The following is a 19,741-nucleotide window of genomic DNA, read 5'->3' on the forward strand; positions in this document are numbered from 1 at the left end:
TTTTATTTTAAATGAATGGCTTTTACTTTACTTTTTTAAAATATCTTTTTAAATTCATTAAGACCCTGGCAAATACATAGTTGACCCACATTTCACAGTAGCTTGTTGCTACTTCTTTAATTCAAATGACATTCAAAGCCATATACATTACATCATGCCTACCTTATGAATATGATAGAAATCTGTCATTATAGGGACTGCTAGACAGTAGTTGTGTTGACACAAACGTTGAAGCAGGGCATGAAAAAATGATATTATATTAGTGAGAGTCACTTTTCTATAAATTTATGAATTTTGCACAGGAAAGGTCAGGATAACTTTTTCTGACTCAAGCAGGATTAATATATTAGCAGAATGTGGGCAAGTTTGGCCTAGGATCATGGAGCATAGCCAACTGAGCACTGCTCCGGAAATTTGTGTGGAGGCCTATTTTTTTTTCCCTTTTGGTAATATGAGAAGTATTTGAAAGGTCTTCAGGCACTTTTTGGAGGAAATCCAGAAGCCAAGAAGCACATTTCAGTCCCCATCGTGAGAGAGAATGCATTCAGATAATCTTCTTATTGGGGTGTATCAGTGATTTGGCAAAGTCCTGATATTGGCAAACAAGTGGCAACCTACTACTGACACTTCATTTTTGGATGCACTCAAAGGAAAAGATTTTTGTTACATTCTTTCTGACAGGTGTCCTTGTGGACTTGGGCCTAGAAGACAATGGAACAGCATATCAGAGAGCTGAGAAATACGTGGTTCGGCTAGACAATGAGATTCAAGCAAAATTTGAAGTTTTCATGAGACGAGTGAAGCAGAATCCCTATACACTGTTTGTGCTGGTTCATGACAATGCCCATGTGGATTTAACAAGGTAGTTGCTTCAATCTACCAAAGGAAAACCATCCTCTCCCAGTATCTTTCAGTTAGGTTTTTCAAAAGACTTACTGTCTTAGAGACCTGATGCTTTCGCTAGGCTTAAGGCATTTTGTGCCTCAAGATCCCCATGATATTTGTTAATCCCCATTGCTTCCCCATGATATTTGTTAACTAATTCTGATTCAGTTGGCGATAGGTGAGACTAGTTTCAGTTTTCTGGATCCCTAACTAAGACTGGTTTTAGGGGTAAGTGCTATGGTACTGAAGTCCAGGAAAAAGGGCTGAATTTTGCAACTTCTTTGCTCTTCGTGTCTTTTTTCCTATTCCCCTCCTTTTTCTCTACTCAAACGCAAATCTCTCCCATGTTCACAATCCACTCATGTTTTAATTCATGTTTTTATCCTTGATGATAGCATTGTTTTTGAAATAAGAAAGCTTACAGACATTTAACTCTTTGCATCATCTGAAAAACGACCTAGCTACTGTAAGAACAGGATTTAATAAACAACTGTGTTGAATTTGGTCAGTGTTAGGTCTAAACAGAACAACACGTGTGCAGAAACATTTCTTCACACTGACTCACAACTTTACTACGGAAAAGGAAAGAAATAAGTAAAGCTAATTATTCTGCTCGTTTCATGAGTAAACTGAGGAGAATAATCTTAATGTGATTTGGACATGGTGCGTAAGGCTGTGGGATGAATTTGAATATCAGAGTTATAATAAAAAAATACTTTCCTTGAAGGGCAGCTGAAAATAGATAAAAGCAACCTTCTACCTACCTTAGCCACCCCCCATCACAATTTTGTTACTGTCTTTGCTGTACACTGAATTTGGAATTTCTGGATATTCTGGAGGCAAAGGTAGTTCCAGGAGGTGGAAATCAGAACATCAGGAGACTTTCAGGTTCCCCAGCCTTTTAGGAGAATGTTTCAGGCTGGAAAATCCCCTGGATTTTGTAAAATTGTTACTATATCCTAACCCCACAGCTCATGGAACGGTTTTTCAGTAAGAGGGATTTCATCAGCTTTGGCTTATTTTTGGTTTCCTCCATCTGATGCTCTGGTACACTAATTCACCTTCTCACTGTCCGCAGATTTTGTTCCTCCATTTAGTTTTTTTCCCCCCATTGCGTGAGTCTGTCCACAGAAAACACTCGAATGCTTTTGACATCTTTCACCCTGCTAAAGTTTTTTGAGCTGTGATTCTCAGTGCCATGGTCATTTGGAAATTTTTCTGCAGAAAGAGAATAATCCATTGAATCTCAGGATGTCAGTAAGGCAATTCTTTGCATTCTTATCTCTGCAGTGCCATTTCAAGTTCCCTGTCACATGGTGAGCCTAGTCATGGTCTGGCTGATAGAGTAATTAATTGCAGGGAGGTCCTTGAAGCATTCAACCTCCTTGTTCTTCAGGTCAGCTCTTTTCCTTACGCCTTGCAAACGCAGCAGTCCAGGATCAGCTCTAGCAATGAGGTACATTGGATACAATTTGACACTGTGGTAAGTGTCTAATTGTTAATTTTAACTGTGAATTTTAATGTGGACTTCACACCTAACAGAATTTAGCAGATAAGTAATAAAGAAAAATGTTAGGAGGGAGCTCTTTCTCCGCTGGAGTTTGTTCTCTCAGGCTCCAGGTGCACAACCCGAGGATGCTGATGGTAGAGGTAACATTGACATTTACGCCCAGGAACTACAAATTTTTCTTTGTCCAGTGATGTAATATGAGAAATTATTTCCTACGCTCTGGTTAGACAAAACTATGTAGCTATGCCATAACGTTCTGGAGCTGGCTTTCCATTTTCAAGCAGTCTGACTTTTGACCATAAGTTATATGTCATGTAGCCTGTCAAATCTGTTCATTGCTTCTTGGTTACTAATAAAAGTTGTGTGCTAGGTTAAAAAATTATGTCATAGTAGTTGCTATGATTGTGCAGAGAAGAGGTGGGAAAGGTCTGTTGGACATTCTGCACCATTAGCTTTTTTCACCATTTCAGCCAGCTGATTCTGAGGATATTTTGGCAAAACCCGCTTAAAAAATAGCCCTTTCTATTCCTTGTTTGGTATATTTATATCAAGTTTGACTTTACTGTGTTAAGTGGACCATTGATTTCTCTAAAGTGTCTTAAAGTGGTAGCTGTAAAAAAAATAGCTTAAGTCAAACAAAGAGAATAGTGGAAATGAGGGAGTGAATGAATATTCAAAGCTTGCTTTTTGTTTGCTTGTTCATATAAGCCAATGTGGTAACCTTCTGTAAGATGGTGTGGACAAGTTTTTGTTTCCTAAAAGTAAAAAAATCATCAACTTTCAGTCTTATGATTTAAAAAATAACCCACAAAAAAAGGGGAGACTGTACATGATTAATTACATTCCTAGTGATTACTGGTGATGGAAATGCATTGGAGACTGTGTTGTGCTTGCAGCAAATATTCTGCCTTTCTGATTGCTGTCTGCAGATTTACATTCCAGCAAAGAAATGATCAGTTTCTGATTACCATTAGAGATGTGTAGAATCTGACAGTCAAAAAGAATTTTGGAAATTAATACTTCTGTTTTCAGGTTCTGCTTTAAACAGAAATGAGATAAGAGTTGTCAGTAGATATAAAGCCAGAGATAGGGAGTCAGAAAATAATTAGCAGGATTCTAGAAACCTCCTGCAATCATAGGTAGGAGACATAGTGAAAGTTTTGCAAGGACCTACACCTGTCTTTCCTAGCTGTAGACAAATAATAAGTTAAGTAAAAAACACTAATTTACAGTTTATTATATTATTTGAAAAAAAGAAATAGCATCACCGAGGGAGAATGAATGAAAAGAAAGGATACTTTGGTTCAGAAAATACTTTCCACTTTTTTAAATGACAAAAGAAATTAAAATTGGTTCCCTTTTTCCTTATGTTTTTGCTATCTCTGTATGGAACAGGATGATGCATCGGGTGAAGACAAGCTGTACTTTGGTTTGAATGAATACAGCAAATCCCTCCAATGGGGGGTGACGAGTCCCCTTTTGAGATGTGATGAAACCTTTGAAAAAATGGTCAACACACTTCTAGAAAGGTAAATAGTAACATGGGAGGTTGGGATTCTACTTAATTGGGATCTTAAGGATACAGATACAGCCCCATCACAGGGGGATGAAGACATGATGAACTTTGATGTTAAACTTGAATCTGAGAAGTATGTGCAATTTTTATTTTTAAAATTAATTTAGTGCTGTTGAAGAAGAGGGGCATATCCTTCATTTGTTTATAGAAGAGATTAGGCCCCTTCAGCAGCAGACCAGGCTCAGCTGTGCTGCTCTCTGCTTTTGGGTCAGCCCTTACTAAGCTAAAAAGGTACCAGAGGTTTCATACCTCACCACTTCTGGTGTCTCTCTTGTCGAGGCTGCCAACAGACTTGTCATTGGTGGCCCAGGTAAGTGACATTATTTCATTTTTATTATTTCATTAGCTGGCTATGGTTTTGGTTCCTGCAGCTCAGAGCCTGAAGGTGGCTTGTTAGTACCCTGCAGCTGCCAGAACAAGCTACTTTCATCGCATATATCCAAGATATAACTAAATGTGCACACTACAAGAATGAACACAACACTGTGGTTTCTAGTGATGTAGAAATCTGTTCTGTGTATCATCAGGACAGATCCCTTATAACAGTTCAAGCTATGGTTCTCATCATATTCTGATATTTACCAGAACAGGATTGTTCTGTCTTCAGTACTGTTTTTCCTATTTTACTTAGGTCAATATAATTAACAGTTGCAAATGTATCTATTTATTGATTAAAATGCAATATCAAATCTGTTAAGTTAGCAATACAAATGAATAATTAAGTACATAATTGATAATCAATATGTGTTGTTATCTACAAATATGTAAGTAATTAATGTGATAAATCATAATAATATCAGTTAATAGGTCAGTTCTTTAAGCTTCTCATAGTCTTTCTGGCCAAGTCCAAAGGAAGAGAGAGTGGACACTGTTGCTCTCTTTCTGTACTTAAAACATGGATGGGGAAAAGGATGAAGGAGGCTTAATACCCGTGCAAATAATGCTCAGATATGGGGTTAGGATAACACTAGAAATTGACAGGAGGTGAACCTGTACCTTGGAGCCAGGATATGCTTTTGCACTAGTTTATTGCTTTAGCCTCTCTTTTCAAGAAGCTGGGTTATTCTCTCTGGGTGGTTAAGCCATACAAGTTTAGAAGTTTGAAAACATTGCGATATTTGGTGTTATCAGAAAGGGTCCATTTATTTTAGTAGTGAAAATGCAGTGGGTATATTCATGGGAGGAGGAGTAAAAAGTGTTTTAAAAATTTATTGATTTAATGATTGGTTTACAGTATACAGAGTGAGCTACTGTACCTACTGGTTAAAGACAGACATACAACTTTATTCAAATGGATCACATATTGTCTATTAAATCCCTCAAGAAAGAGGCCAGAGAAATTTGGAACTTCTAGTTGTTTTAGTCATTTGGGCTCCTGTGGCACAAGACTAGCATTCAAGGCATAATAGTGTAGGGTTTTTTCTGTATTATGATGGTGAGTGAACTTGTGGGGAATTTCTAGAAATGGAGTGCTTTTTTGCTTGAGTAGGTTTTAATCTTTTTTTCTTAGCATTTTACTTTGTGAGTTCATGTCTCTTGTCACTGTGTATATGTGTAATGAGAGGGAAAGAAACGTTGGCTATGTAAGTTAAAAGGCAAAATGGAAGTTCAGATTTGGCTCAGAGCCAGCAATCCCCATTGGTAAGTCTAACTTTCTGGTGAGAGGGTGAGATGTCTGAAATTAAGTACTTCTCCCACAAGCCACCTGAAGCAGTGATGGTTGTCCGAATTTGTAGAAGAAAAAGGCTTGTGGACAGCAAAGCAATTACTAGCCTGTGCTGTGGATCTGAGATGATCTGTATCTCCATCAAGTTAAAGATCTTTAGCTGAAATTTTAGCCCAAGTGAAGATAATGGAAGTTTATAATTCCTGTTACTTGCACGCAGGACATGGCTCTATGTTCTGCATTTGTACCATGTTATATTCATTTACTTAAAACACAGATTTTGTGCAAAATTATTGCCCATGAAAATCAAAGGCTACAGAAAAAAAAAATGGGCACTTCTTTACCACATGGTCCTGTTTTTTGGCTAATTTTCAGACATTGCTGTGATTTTGCATGTGCTAACATAGAACTGTATCTCCTCAAAGGTACCCCCGGCTGCACAGCATGGTGATTCGCTGCTACCTTCTCATTCAGCAGTATTCCCAAGCTCTGATGGCTCTCACGACCATGGCCTCACTAAGAGATCACAGCACACCTGAAACACTGAGCATAATGGATGACCTTATCACTTCTCCAGGAAAGGATAAGAATGGCTGTGGCCACATGCTCGTCATTAGGGTGCCGTCTGTGCAGCTAGCCATGCTGGCCAAGGAGAGGTTACAAGAAGTAAGAGACAAGTTAGGTCTGCAGTATCGTTTTGAGATCCTCCTCGGGAATCCTGCTTCAGAGCTTACTGTTGCAAAGCACTTTGTGACACGGTTAAAGGTTAGCAGAAACTAAATATTTCTTTGTATGCCCATTGTAGTCATCTGACTGTCGTACACCATTTGTGTTCGTTGCCACATGTTTAAAGGTTAATTATTCTGTAGGAAAAGAGTGCATGTTCTGTGCCTGTCTCCATGGAAGTTTGCTGTACTTTTGGTGAGCGTAAAAGATGCAGAAACTATGAAGAAGATTGAATTGTTACTGGTCCGTGAAGTCAAACCCTGGATGTTATCTGTCTTGTTAAAGTTGAATAACAGCATGAGTCAGGTTTCATCTCTGAATCTCAGAAAGCAGAGCTCAGACCTCCTTAGGCAAACTAATTCTTTCCACCAACTTATCTGTCTGTCTAGCGTATCTGTTGTCCGCTCTGTCCATCCATCTTCTGCTCTTCTGATAACTGGTAAAGTATTCTGTTTGTCATAGTTGTCTTTTCTTAAACCATTGCATGCCGAAAGCCCTCTTCTGCACAGCATATATGCACCAAGCTAAACTTTGCATGGATTTATAAGAGCATAGTTCAACTAGTCAAACCTACTTCCTGAATTAACCTTACAAAGGGAAACAGATTGCCTGCCTTAGGTACCAGCCTGAAAGTAATACTGGTTATCTGTCCTGATCCTTGCTCTAAATCTCACAGAGAGTTTAATTTTCTGTTTCTACTATGACTTATACAGCGTATTCAAAATTACGCAGAAAAGGAATGAATTTTGTGAGCCCTTCTTAAAGAGCTCGCCTGCAACCAAAAGCAGAGAAAATGTCCTTTAAAGAAGCTACTACATCTGCTTCTCAAACCCTGTCCTGCAGCAGAAGAGGGAAGAAAGGAAAGTAGTCGTGAAGGAGAAAACCACATGTGAGATAGAGATAGCAGCCCTTTGCTGCAGGGGTTTTTTTGGCTAGGCATTAATTCCAACCTTAAATCATTCTGGACTGGGAGTCCTGTGAGGGCTTCTTTATGGCCCTTTGCTGTAAAGGGTTGCGGCCCTTACACATTGCTGGAGCAGCCTGTGAGGCCTTTAATGCAGACCAGGATTGAACGTGAAGCTGTTGCAGATGAATATCCAGGTAGCCATTGATCTGGAATAGAGGAATTTGATCAGGCAGAGTGTGAAAAAACTTCTAAATAATTCTTATTCTCCCCCACAACATAAGTTGCTTTTTTGGCATAAACAAAGATTTAGCATTCCAAACTTGTTTCTTTCCTTGCAGGTGACTAGAAAAAACCCTCTTAATTGTGAAACATGAGTATGAAGGGAGTGAGGAGAGGAATTCAGTTGCCCAAACATAAGCTTGTAGTGTCTTTTTACGTAGGTTGTCCCAGCGATGCTCCAGAATGATGAAGGTGTCCTGTGAGTCTTGTGCTGGGCTGCTGTACCTGCTAGTCTGGTGCCTGGGATAACATGGGGTAAACAAAATGGTGTAAACGTGTCCATTATAAAATTCATCAGCCATGCTACTGTTAAGTCTAGTTTATTGCAGACAATTTTGTCTGTGCTGCTTGGCTTTTCTCCTGATGTTGGAAAGAGTACTGAAGCTGGGGGACTAGAGCAAGTGGGGAACTGATCGCTGCTTGCTTCCACTAGAAGCACCCAGGTCCTTTTTTGGGGGGGAGGGCGCAATATGAGGCTACTGAGTGCTTTCTGGTGAGGCTGAGACTTGAAGTGTTGGTCCCACCAATAACTGCTGTCGGTTGCGGGGGATGAGACTTCATCCTGACTTTTTTCAGGGGCAGGGAGGGAAACATTATAGCTGTTAGTGGCCACATTGGAAAGTTTGACTTAACTTAGCCTCTCCCTAAGAAAGTGTTAGCAGTGTGTGTGGTGCCACAGCGGGGCAGGGAGGGTGGGCAACTGTCTCTGCAGTCCTGGTAGCTGTACTGTTCCCCTCTCTGACAGACTGGCCCGTTGGCCAGCCAGTCAGGTCAGTCCTGTCCATCAGGGAGCTAGGCTTCAAGGGGGATGGCACACCCAGAGCTACAGAATGAAAGAAGAGATGGAAAATAGTTTAAATAACTATTTTGATGACCAGGCATGCTGTCATAGCATACCCTTTAAGTGTAACTAGAATCAAACCATCTGGGAGGCATTCAGAAGTGAGGAGCCCAGAGGACTGCAGCTCTCTGGTCCTCCTGAGTAAGATGGTGAAGAAATACATGTTCTGTATGCAAGTTTACAGCTCAAAGCCTCAAGCAGTTGAGCTTCTTTTTAAGTCCTTAGGCAGACAAAATGAAAGCCAGCTTTGTATCTGTTTTCCCCTATTTCATTTTCTAGCCGTGCACTTTCACAGAAACTTCCATTGTTGGAGAGGCAGGGTAACACACAGTCAGACTAACCCTGCCGAGCCAGAAAATATCTCTCTGCTGCCGAGGCTGCTTTACTGAGCCAGTAGGTGTTGTTAGGTAGTTGGAAAAATAATTTTTTTCTGTGAACATGTTATAGAAAGGATGCTGAAATAAGCAAGGGAAAAAAGTCAGGACTGGGGAAAGAGAACAGAGGGGGAAGACCCATAGCAGAAAAGGGGAATATTATTCCAAATAGTGTTCTTCCTAAGCTAAGAAAAAAATAATCATAGGGCTTTTTTCCATGGAAATTTTCAAAAGGTCAAATGGCACACTCAGTCACTGATCTGCTAGTGAGTCCTTCTTTTCAATCCCCTTCATCTGCCTGAGAAGATTACTCCTAAAAGGTGGCCTTTCTAGGGATGAGGAAGTGTAAGGAGAGAACATGTCAAGGGTACAGGTTGAGACTAGAAGAACCAAGATGGAATTCAAGATAGGGTTCTTCTTGCAAGGTATGTTTTCCACAAAGCTTGCATGAGTCTTGCTGCTCTGTCAAGAGAGCTGTGTCTTATTGTCTTATACATCTGTGCTGAGAAGGGTAATGTATATATATCATACTACTCTGTTCTTGTAAGACCCCACCTGGAATAATTCATCCAGTTTGGGGGCCCCCAACATAAGAAGGACACAGACCTGTTGGAGTGGGTCCAGAGCAGGGCCATGAAGATGATCAGAGGGCTGGAGCACCTCTCCTGTGAAGACAGGCTGAGAGAGTTGGAGTTGCTCAGCCTGGAGAAGTGAAGGTTCTGGGGAAACCTTACAGTAGCCTTCCAGTACCTGAAGGGGGCCTACAAGTAAGCTGGAGAGGGACTTTTTACAAGGACATGTAGTGATAGGACAAGGAGAAATGGCTTCAAACAACAGGGAGAACACAAATGAGCTCAGCTGGGTTCAGTAAGCTCCTCTGAACCAAGGGGACTGAAGGGTGTAAGAACATGGGACTGGCACTACCAGCCTTCCCAGTGTTAAGGGAAAAAAGTTTTGGTCTTGGGCCTTGGTAGGCTGTAGGTAAGGAGTCCTTTCTTGTGGGGTTACCTCCAGTGAAAGAGAATTTTTTTTCTTTCCTATAATCTTTCATTATATAGAATAATTAAGCAAATATTTGAGGATCAAGGAGTCATTTTCATACTCCACTTGAAGGTCTTACTTTAGCTTTACATTAATTTCAAAGAACTTTTATCTGTGCCAGCTTGAAATTGAAAGCATCTGCTGCATTTTTCTCTGACAGACCACACTAATACCACACCAGGTGTATGTTTCCAGCGCTGAATAACATATGCTATGCATCCTTTTTCTGTGCATTTAATGCTTGGCTAACATTTTGCTACCAGAACAAAATGTATGCCTATACCTAAGATCTGCTTCCTGTTGGCTGTTGGGTAAGCAAACTGTATACAAAGAAAAAGCAGGAACTGAACAAAAACAGGTGAAGGTTTAGAAGGTATCATTTAAATGTGACTGGAAGTTTCTCTGTTCACAGGCTTGGAGGGGAAACGAGCAGGATGACTGGATCCCTCGCACCTATCAGGATTTAGAAGGCCTACCTTGCATTGTTATCCTAACTGGCAAGGACCCTCTTGGAGAAACTTTCCCCAGGTGCTGTTGTTACTCTTGCAATATGGTTGTTCTCTAACATGTTTAGATGAGTTGGGGGGTGGATAAGTGGTTTGATACCATCTGGCTATTTTTTCATTTTAAAAAGTGTATTTTAGACTTTATTAGGGAACAGTTTAAAATTTTGGAAAGTGTGGTTTGTGAAAAGTAAAACTACTGTACTGTGTGGGCAAAGGAATGTCTGTGCAAAGTACCAAGGAACATAACTTATGTGCTGAATGTTTTAAAATCATCTTATATTTACTGGCTAATAAAATTGCTAATGAATATTTAATAAACACTTAAAGATAGGGAGTATTCTTCAAAGTCAGAGAAAACAAAACTTTCTCTTTTCTTGGGTTGGGTTTTCTAGGTCGTTAAAGTACTGTGACCTTCGACTAATTGACTCAAGCTACTTAACTCGGACTGCATTAGAGCAAGAAGTAGGCCTGGCATGCTGCTATGTCTCGAAAGAAGCAATCAGAGGGCCTATTGTAGCTCTTGACCTTAGTGAGAAGGAGCACGAGAAGGCTAATGGTAGCGAGAATGACTCCGATGAGCTGCTGATAGACTTGGACCGACCCCAGAGTAATAGTAGCGCTGTCACTGGAACCTCAGGTCAGTTATTCTGCTGTTGCTCTGAAGAACAGGTCTTCATTCCTACATCACTGGAATTTGAATGCAAACATTGAGATATTTAGTCAAATGTGGGTTGCTTAGCTGTATCCTGCTGCAAGCTAGGCAATGAAATTTTAGTAGTAGATTCTTTCCACAGTGAGCAATTTTCCTGTGTACAACTAAAAGGGGATGGTGTTGCAGTGGGAGGATGGTTTGCCATAGCACAGGATCCCTTGCGAATTTATTTTTAAACTTACATTCCACATTTCTTGTTAATTTCTTTCAGCTGGTGTATCCTGAAAAGATCTTAAAAATCAGAGTAGAAATGGATAGTATAAAATGTTAGGAATAGAAAAATGCTCTGTAACTGCAGGGGTAGCTGTGGGTGAGGATGGATATTTGCCTCCTTGTCAAGACCAACAGAAGGCTGGGTCTTGCCCTACCTCTTCAGGCATCGATGGAGCATCATCTCCCACCAGGCCTTCCCTTCCTTGCATTCCACTGGCACTTCTGGGTCCTTCCCTTTGTTCCCTTATGAGTTTGAGGTATTAAGACAGCTGAACTGGACCTTTGCCATACCCCAGCTCTTCCCATATGCCAACTAAACCTGACTGGTATGGAGGACAGAGCATAGCCCAGTTCACATTAAATTTGCAGTGAAATGAATACTCTGTTCTCCATAGAAAGGGAGGTCAAATTGATCTATGTATACAGTGGTGTGTTATACTTAAATTTCAGAAGGTTATACCATCAAATTCCATATCCCAGATGGGAAATGACAGTTAACATACAGAGATTGGGATTGGGACACTTGTGTTTGGACTCTGAACCCTAGCAGAAGGGCCATTGCCTCTCCAGCAAGAGGGACAGATGGATGTGAATGATTTCTTTTTAAATGGTGAAACACTGACCTAAGCCACAGCAGCACTCATTGAACATAAGTATTTGTATGTTAGAATTGTCCCATAGATCAAATGAGTTCATGATTTTGCTATGTTGACCAGTATCTGTTCATTGCCTGCTCTTTGTTTCCCCAGGTTCCCTGGCTGACAATGGCGTGAGCTCCTCAAGTGCTGCAGACAAGTCTCAGAAGCAAGCATCATCGCTTAACTTTCAGACTGTGGCGCACAGCTCAGTAGATGAGGGAACTTACCCTAGTTTCACAGCTGGAGAGACGCTGAAACAAGAATGCGACTCCCTGGGTAACCAGATGGCGAGCAGCACCACTTTGAAACTATCATCGCTGTCTTCAGTCTCCCAGACATTTCGGTGGCCTGCCCATTCAGCCAAAGACAGCAAAGCCCTCCGTGCAGCGCTGCCACGCATCGTCATCCTGTCAAAAGCTGCCTACTGTCTCCTGAGCTCGCAGAAAAGTGGGAATTTGCCTTCCTCCTCTTCCCTCCTGCCTCATGCTGATGTGTCTTGGCTGAGCTCTCTGAGGCCTCTGCTTCACAAGGACATGAACAGTGAAGAGCAGTCTCTCTACTACAGGCAGTGGACGACAGCCCGACAGCACCACGCGGACTTCAGCAGTCAGGGTGAGGCGTCTGGCTCGAGGAGTTTTCACCCCAGGCGGCTGCTTTTGACGGGACCACCGCAAGTAAGAGAACAGTTCCTTCCTCTTGCCTTATTAGCAGGATGAGAGGACAGATGATGAGGACTGCAGATCCTATTGTAAGCGCCCCCTGCAAGGTTGCACACAATGATGTGTTTCGAGGTCAAATTTTAAGGTTCAGTCCATGCTGGAAGTGGTAAGGAGAGGAAGGGTGATGCTGTATGTGTCATGTTTTGGCCTAAGTGAAATACATGTGGATGGCACTGGGCATAAAATTGCCATGACCATATCAGTAGAGAATCAGTTGATCGCTGCCACTCTCCCTGCATTACAAAAGTCATACAGGCTGTCAGCCAGATTTTGCTCACAGCTCAATTTTTTAATACCATTCAGCATAATGGGGAATACTACATCTTGTTATGGTTTTGGACAGAACTAGAATGGCAAAATAACAGGGGTAAGCCCAAAGGTACTTATTTGAAATGTATCCTTCCTTCGAATTAGTCTGAGTTGGGATCTGGACTTTTTTCCATCTCTGGCTCAGGTGGGAAAGACTGGCTCATACTTGCAGTTCCTAAGGATTCTCTTCCGCATGCTGATCCGGTTGCTGGAAGTAGATGTGTATGATGAAGAAGAGATTAATGCCAGTAAGTATTTAGTAGTCATTCTTAATATGCATTATAGAGAGCGTCTGTAATGTGTTATTCAGCAGGGACAAATTTTTAGGCTTACGGAAGGCCTATAAATTACACGTAGCACTTGTCCCTTAGTGCGTAGCTAGACTTACTGTAGGTGTCTGTATATATTTAAATTAATAAAAATGTACATTTTATATTGGGGTTAAGTGAGAACTATTGAGTGTATTTTGGATTTATTATTTGGATAGCACTAAAATGAAAGTGAACACAAAACTGTAAATGGGCAACATCTGCCCATGTTATCTCTCCTTGCTAGTTTTTAAGCACTGGCTGCTTTTAAGCAGAACATAGTGTTTCTGGCCAAAACATCACTATTATTTATGTTTAATTATAAATTAGATACCAATTTTCAGTAAGACTGTCTCCTGTCTGCAGTTTACAGGTCTTATTCTGAGGAAAAAGAGGAGGGGAAGCCTCCTTGGATTTGCACTCATTTGTCAGATCTCACACATCCATTAACTGCTGTGGCAGGACTTTGCCTTTAGACGCACAAACCCTCTTAAAAATTAGTTCTCTTCAGGGTGTTCTTTACATAACTCTGTGGTTTTGTATTGAAGATAACTCCATGGTGCATAAATCTCCTGACCATTAGACTGGCATCCTGAAAATGTAGTTGTAGTCAAACCTTTTAAAAGACTAATTTGTATTTCTGCTCAGAAAGTGCTGTTAAATTTAAAAAAGCAAATGTATTTTCCTTTGATTTGGAGTTTTGGGGGCTGTTATTCTCTCATTATTTGAACTAAAGTGCCCAGAAACTTAGGATGAAATATCAAAATGTAAGTTCTGCATCATGCTTTCTGACCTGTTGTGATCACAGCAGCGTGTCACACCCCTGCTAGGAATGCGTGGAACTCCATCAGAAGAGCAGTTTGGGTTTGTTTGGGGTTTTTGGTTGAGGCTTTTTTGCTCACACTACTTCTATTGGAATGCTTTTCCAGAGCCCTAGTGTTCTGATGATTGAAAATAAAATTTTATTCTCCAACCCAACCATGTTCCTGTCTCAATTATAAACATTCTCTTTGATGCCAAAGAAAATATTAATTTAAATTAAAATACTTTTTCTCTTCTTTGATATTTGCTTCTGTGGTGTAGTCAGGCAGCAATCTTACCGCCTCTCAGCATTCGTTTGGTAGCCTGTTTCTTCTTAGAGGATCCTCACAAATGACAGGCTCTTTATTCTCCTTATCGGTTTAATACCTCTTGCCTGCACATCTATTTTCAATTTATCCATCTGGTACATGGGTGACCAGAACTGAATGTGATATTCTGTGGGATGTTTAACCAACCCAGCATACAGCAGCTCATGTATTTCCCTACCGCCACTGAAAGCCCTGTGATTGATGAAACCTGTGATTGCACTGGTCTGTTCCATTCTCCCATTTCACTGGCACTGATACATAGCTTGTACTTGTGGGTTCCTCTGCAACTCAGTCATTTCCAAACGAAGTGCTCCCAACCTGCTACAGAAATGCTTGTTGTTAGTCCTTGATTGTACAGATGACTCATATTTTTCTTCTGTTAAACATCACCTGGTTTCTGTTTTTACAGTTTACAAGGGCATTGAATTCTTTCAGGATGGTCTTCAGTTCCTTCTCCATATTGACAATGACTCTTAGAGTGTGCCACCAGCAAACTTAAGCCAATGTTTTTTTTTGAGTTGGTGACATTAGTGAAAATATTAAACAGTATGCCCCTCTACTGATCTTTTAACTTCACTGGTAATCTCCATCTGCCTTAATGCTTACGATGTTACATGCTGCCACCTTCTGTTTAATCAACTTGCTCAATTTACAGGCCATTCACTGTCTCCGTTTTCTTCAAGCTGTGTTAATAATTTGTCATATAGTATCATATCAAACACTTAAGTCCAGAGAGATAAGATGCATTGCATTTGCTTTGTTCAGAGAAATAGATGTATCATAGCTGTATAATGAAAGTAACACAGGATTTCTTTGGTCAAGCCATGTTGCATTTTATTATGTTTTTCATTTACTTCAACATCTTTAATTATTTTTCATTTACTTTGATATCTTTAATTATTTCCTTCACCATCCCAAAGTTTTGAATATTACCAAGGTCAAAGTAATGGAACCAGAGCTCCATAGGTTACTGTATCTCCTCTTAAATTATGATAATATATGCCTATTCTTGCATTGAAATCGGGCTCCTGCCTGATTTCACATACCTGTTCATTCAGAAAACTGGCATGGAGATTATTCTCTCTCTGTTTTGAGTGTGTATCAAGCTTTTTAGCATTTTGGTTCTGTCTTGGCTTATAGTAAACCTTTTATTCCCTTGAAAATGTAATTGTCAAAGTAAAAAGAAAAAGAAAAAATGGTTTTCATTTATATAGTTGAGGTGATATAGCAAAGAAAATTGGTATTTGTTTTCCTGCACTTTTCTTGGGTCCACCTCAGCTTGACATTTGGCAAAGCTTATTTTATCTCACACTTGTTGGCATTTAAGACAAAACTTCATTCACTGGTGAGCTTTTTCCATTCCTCATGGACTTTGTTCGTTCTCAGTGTCCTTTTTGATGTAGTGCCTCTGAAACCCCTTCCTCCTGATGTTTTGTTTTGCTTGGTATGCTGGTTGCTGGTTGGTTGGCAACTGTGAGTCCAAGTCCAAGTCTCATTCATAGGCAAGTTCCTGGTTTTCTCAGGCCAGCTCACTTACAGAACAAGCTTTCTCAGGATTTGTCTGTATGGACAATCTAATATACCTCACCTCACTGCGGCATATGTTAATTTGAGCGTCACATGGTGCCAGTGAGCTTAATGGCCTTTAAACTGCTGCTGGTTCACATCCTGTTGGTTCAGTCAAAGTAGGGTCAGCGAGTGCTTGTCTCTAGACCCAACCTTTGTTTCACCTGAATTTGCTTTTCTAAAATCAGTAACCTCAGTTACACACCTGCTTTTGTGTGTTCTTCCATCTCATTTTAAACTGAATTGACTCATGTTCAAGCTGCAGTCTGTTGTTTTCTTTGGCCAGTGCTTTAGAATGTTCCCATTACTTACACTTGATTTTCTACTTTAGACTTACCTCTGTTAGATCAAAGCAAAGAAGTTCCAGTTGATCCTGCTGGCCATATCTTTAACAGGAATGTGTCTCTTACTGCCTTAATCATATACCACCAGCTACTAGTTCATAAAGTTATATAGCCTTTTCTTGCTTTCATCCTTCTGCTTTTGGATACCTTTGCTTCTTGTTTACCCAGTGCTCCTCATTCCACCACAGAGAGGCTAGAGACTACACCTGTATCTTCTGCACAGATAAGACCATTCATCTGAGCATTTTATGCTTAAACCAGAGTGAATTATACCTTAGCAGCTTGATGAAGAGCAGAACAGAAAGATGCCTGTGAGCCTCTTTTGCCTGCATGTAGTTTCCAAGGAATTGCCCTTACTTTGAAATGGCTTTGTTTGGATTATAATTTCAATTTTGATAATATTTATGATGTTCAGATATGTCTGTGTGTGTGTGCGCACGCACTCCTGTGTGAGTTCCTATGCAATTGTAAATCAGCAAACATCACGTAAACACCACTCAGTGGGTATCTGTTACTGCTTACCTGAAATGTGTTGTTGCAGATCATACAGAAAACAGTGAAATTACTCAGTCTAGCAATGATCACTGGCCAGATATTGAGATCTTCAGCAAAATGTCTTTTGACCTGAACGTACATGACCCCAAGTACAGAACTATAAGTCCAGTATACACGGAACAACTGTCAAGAGTGAAACAAGGTAAGTAGGGGTTTTTACGACTACTTTCCTACAAAGAATCAGGTTTTGTTGGTTTGAACATGTGAGTTCACAAGTGTCTTTAATCTCCAAAATGAAGTGAAACAAAAGAATGTGTGTTCTTTACAATTGTTACTGGGATCACAGTTTTTGTTTTTAACTTTTATAAAATTTCTGTTTTCTTCCTGCACAGAAACAAGCAAAGAAACAAAATCAGAGGAACCTAAGAAACGGGAAACTGTGTCCATGATGTTGACTAAATATGCAGCTTACAATACGTTCCATCACTGTGAGCAGTGCCATCAATATATGGACATTAATCCTGCTGCGCAGGTTGGTGTCAAGGTCCAAGGGTAAACTACATCCTTGATTTTTATTGTGGTCTTTCCAGGCATACTGCTCTGGTCTCAGGACTCGTGCTTTCACCTTCCCTGAGATGGAATTGTTTAATTCTTCCATTCTCAGGGGAGATATTGAGCTACAGACCCTGGAGCATCAACTGTGTCTGCTGTGTTCTGCACGAGCAGTTCTCCTCTCCAGCTGCCTCTGACAAAGGGTGAATATTGTGATTAGCTTTCTCAAGCCAAAGCATTATTCAGCCTGCCCAGAGGGTTTGCAGTGTCTCATGGGAGAGGACTGTAAAATTGAGAGATGCTTGTCTTACCTAAATGCCAGCCATCCACGCCTGTGATGGGAGACCAGAAGGCCTACCTCTTCCTCCCTTTGTATGTAATTCTGCGTGCTTCTCAGCAGTAACTTATGAATCACTACACAAAAATGATAATTTTTGACTGTTTAGTTAAAAAACTTTTCACAGAATCATGGAATCATAGAATAGTTTAGGTTGGAAGGGACCTTAAAGATCATCTAGTTCTAATTCCCCTGCCATAGACAGGGACACCTTCCACTAGATCAGGTTGCTCAAAGCCCCATCCAGCCTGGCCTCGAACGCTTCCAGGGATGGGGTATTCACAGCTTCTCTGGACAACCTGTTGCAGTGTCTCACCACCCTCAGAGTGAAAATTTCTTACTGATATGTAATCTCAGTCTCTCCTCTTCCAGTTTGAAGCCATTTCCCTTTGTCTTATCACTACATGGCCTTGTAAAAAGTCCCTCTCCAGCTTTCTTGTAGGCCCCCTTCAGATACTGGAAGGCTGCTGTAAGGTCTCTCCAGAGCCTTCTCTTCTCCAGGCTGAACAGCTCCAACTCTCTCAGCCTGTCCTCATAGGAGAGGTGCTCCAGCCTTTGAATCATCCTGGTGGCCCTCCTCTGGACTCACTCCAACAGGTTCATGTCTTTCCTGTGCTGAGGACTCCAGAGCTGGACACAGTACTACACATGGGGTCTCACGAGAGCGGAGTAGAGAGGCAGAATCACCTCCTTCACCCTGCTGGCCACACTTCTTTTCATGCAGCCCAGGATGTGGTTGGCTTTCTGGGTTGCAAGCATGCATTGCTGGCTCATGTTGAGCTTCTTATCAATCCACATCCCCAAGACCTTCTCCTCAGGGCTGCTCTCAATCCATTCTCTGCCCAGCCTGTATTTGTGCTTGGGATTGCCCCGACCCAGATGTAGGACCTTGCACTTGGCTTTGTTGAACTTCATGAGGTTTGCATGGGCCCACCTCTCAAGCCTGTCAAGGTCCCTCTGGATGGCATCCCTTCCCTCCAGCATGTTGACCATGCCACACAACTTGGTGTTGTCAGCAAACTTGCTCAATTCCACAATCTCTAAATCTTTTGATTTCTAAAACAAATGGTTATGCTTGTAGGAGACTGTCAGGTAAGCTTATTCCTGGTTAATAGCTCAGACATTATTTCTTAACCACCACCAATGGTTTACTTGGAGGTTTCTTACCTCAAATCATTCTTCCCTTGCTTGCTAATCTTTTCCAACAGCTTGCTATTAACCTAACACAGCGTAGACATGCTGACTTGGTAATGTACAATGTCAGTTACCTCGGAGCAGCACCAGCAGGTCTGATTTAAACCTCATGCTTCGTGAGATACGTTGACACAAGCAAATCCTCCCAAGGGACATCTCTTGTTCCCTCCACTCATCTTTGTGCATGTGGTCAAACATAACGACTAGTAATAAATATGAATATCTACTTTTATGTGCAAGTGTGACTTGTGTGTATAGAATTATGATAATCGAACTCAGAGAGGAGTCATTGCATAGCAGGTATTATGAAGGGAGAGAGATTCTTAAACGCTTTAACAGAAGCTAAACAAAGCCCCTTTCATTTTTCATCTTTACTTAGGCTAATTATTTCAATTCAGATGACTGCTAAGAGTAAATGATTTGACCTCATAGTAAGACAGATGCTTCTGTAGGATGAAATCTTACCAGATATGTAGTCACTTTGTATACACTTACGCAGTTCAGTGAAGCGCTGTGCAGACTTAAGCTCACCCAAATTCTTCATAGCCTTGCTAATGGTGTGGTCTGCCTTGGTTACCTAGCTGCTTACAAGAGTGTTGCCACAGGAAAAATACCATACTAATGTAGCCGTGCTGCTGCTGAGGTGTCTGAATAGTGGTGCATTCTGCTGTGGAGGCACACCCACGCACTACGCTGCTCTTTGAATCTTTTGGGAAAAATTATCTGGACAGTTTGTTTCCTAGTATATATATTTTTCATTTCTCCTTGTAAATACTGATAAATAATTTCCAGCTCAAGTGGACTTCAGAAGAGTCCATTTTGGCCAAAGATCATTACTCGTACAGAAAGCTGATTGCTTTAACAGCAAGGCCAGTTACATGACTAAGTAATGTGGCTTATGGTAGAGGAAAGT

The 19,741-nt window shown here is 40.9% G+C and overlaps 1 protein-coding gene across 1 annotated transcript in view; it reads left to right on the plus strand.

Moving 5' to 3' along the window:
• Positions 1-19,741, plus strand: part of GREB1L (GREB1 like retinoic acid receptor coactivator) — a 144,721-nt gene that overhangs the window by 113,671 nt on the left and 11,309 nt on the right. Inside the window, exons 17-26 of the mRNA XM_082479255.1 lie at positions 682-862; positions 2,176-2,368; positions 3,791-3,924; positions 6,063-6,402; positions 10,218-10,333; positions 10,704-10,948; positions 11,986-12,548; positions 13,048-13,150; positions 16,792-16,947; positions 17,138-17,277. Coding sequence (XP_082335381.1) covers positions 682-862; positions 2,176-2,368; positions 3,791-3,924; positions 6,063-6,402; positions 10,218-10,333; positions 10,704-10,948; positions 11,986-12,548; positions 13,048-13,150; positions 16,792-16,947; positions 17,138-17,277 — 2,171 coding nt within the window. The remainder of the gene's footprint in view (positions 1-681; positions 863-2,175; positions 2,369-3,790; positions 3,925-6,062; positions 6,403-10,217; positions 10,334-10,703; positions 10,949-11,985; positions 12,549-13,047; positions 13,151-16,791; positions 16,948-17,137; positions 17,278-19,741) is intronic.

Source organism: Vanellus vanellus (assembly GCF_965231255.1).
Source record: "Vanellus vanellus genome assembly, chromosome: 2".
Lineage (NCBI taxonomy): Eukaryota > Metazoa > Chordata > Aves > Charadriiformes > Charadriidae > Vanellus > Vanellus vanellus.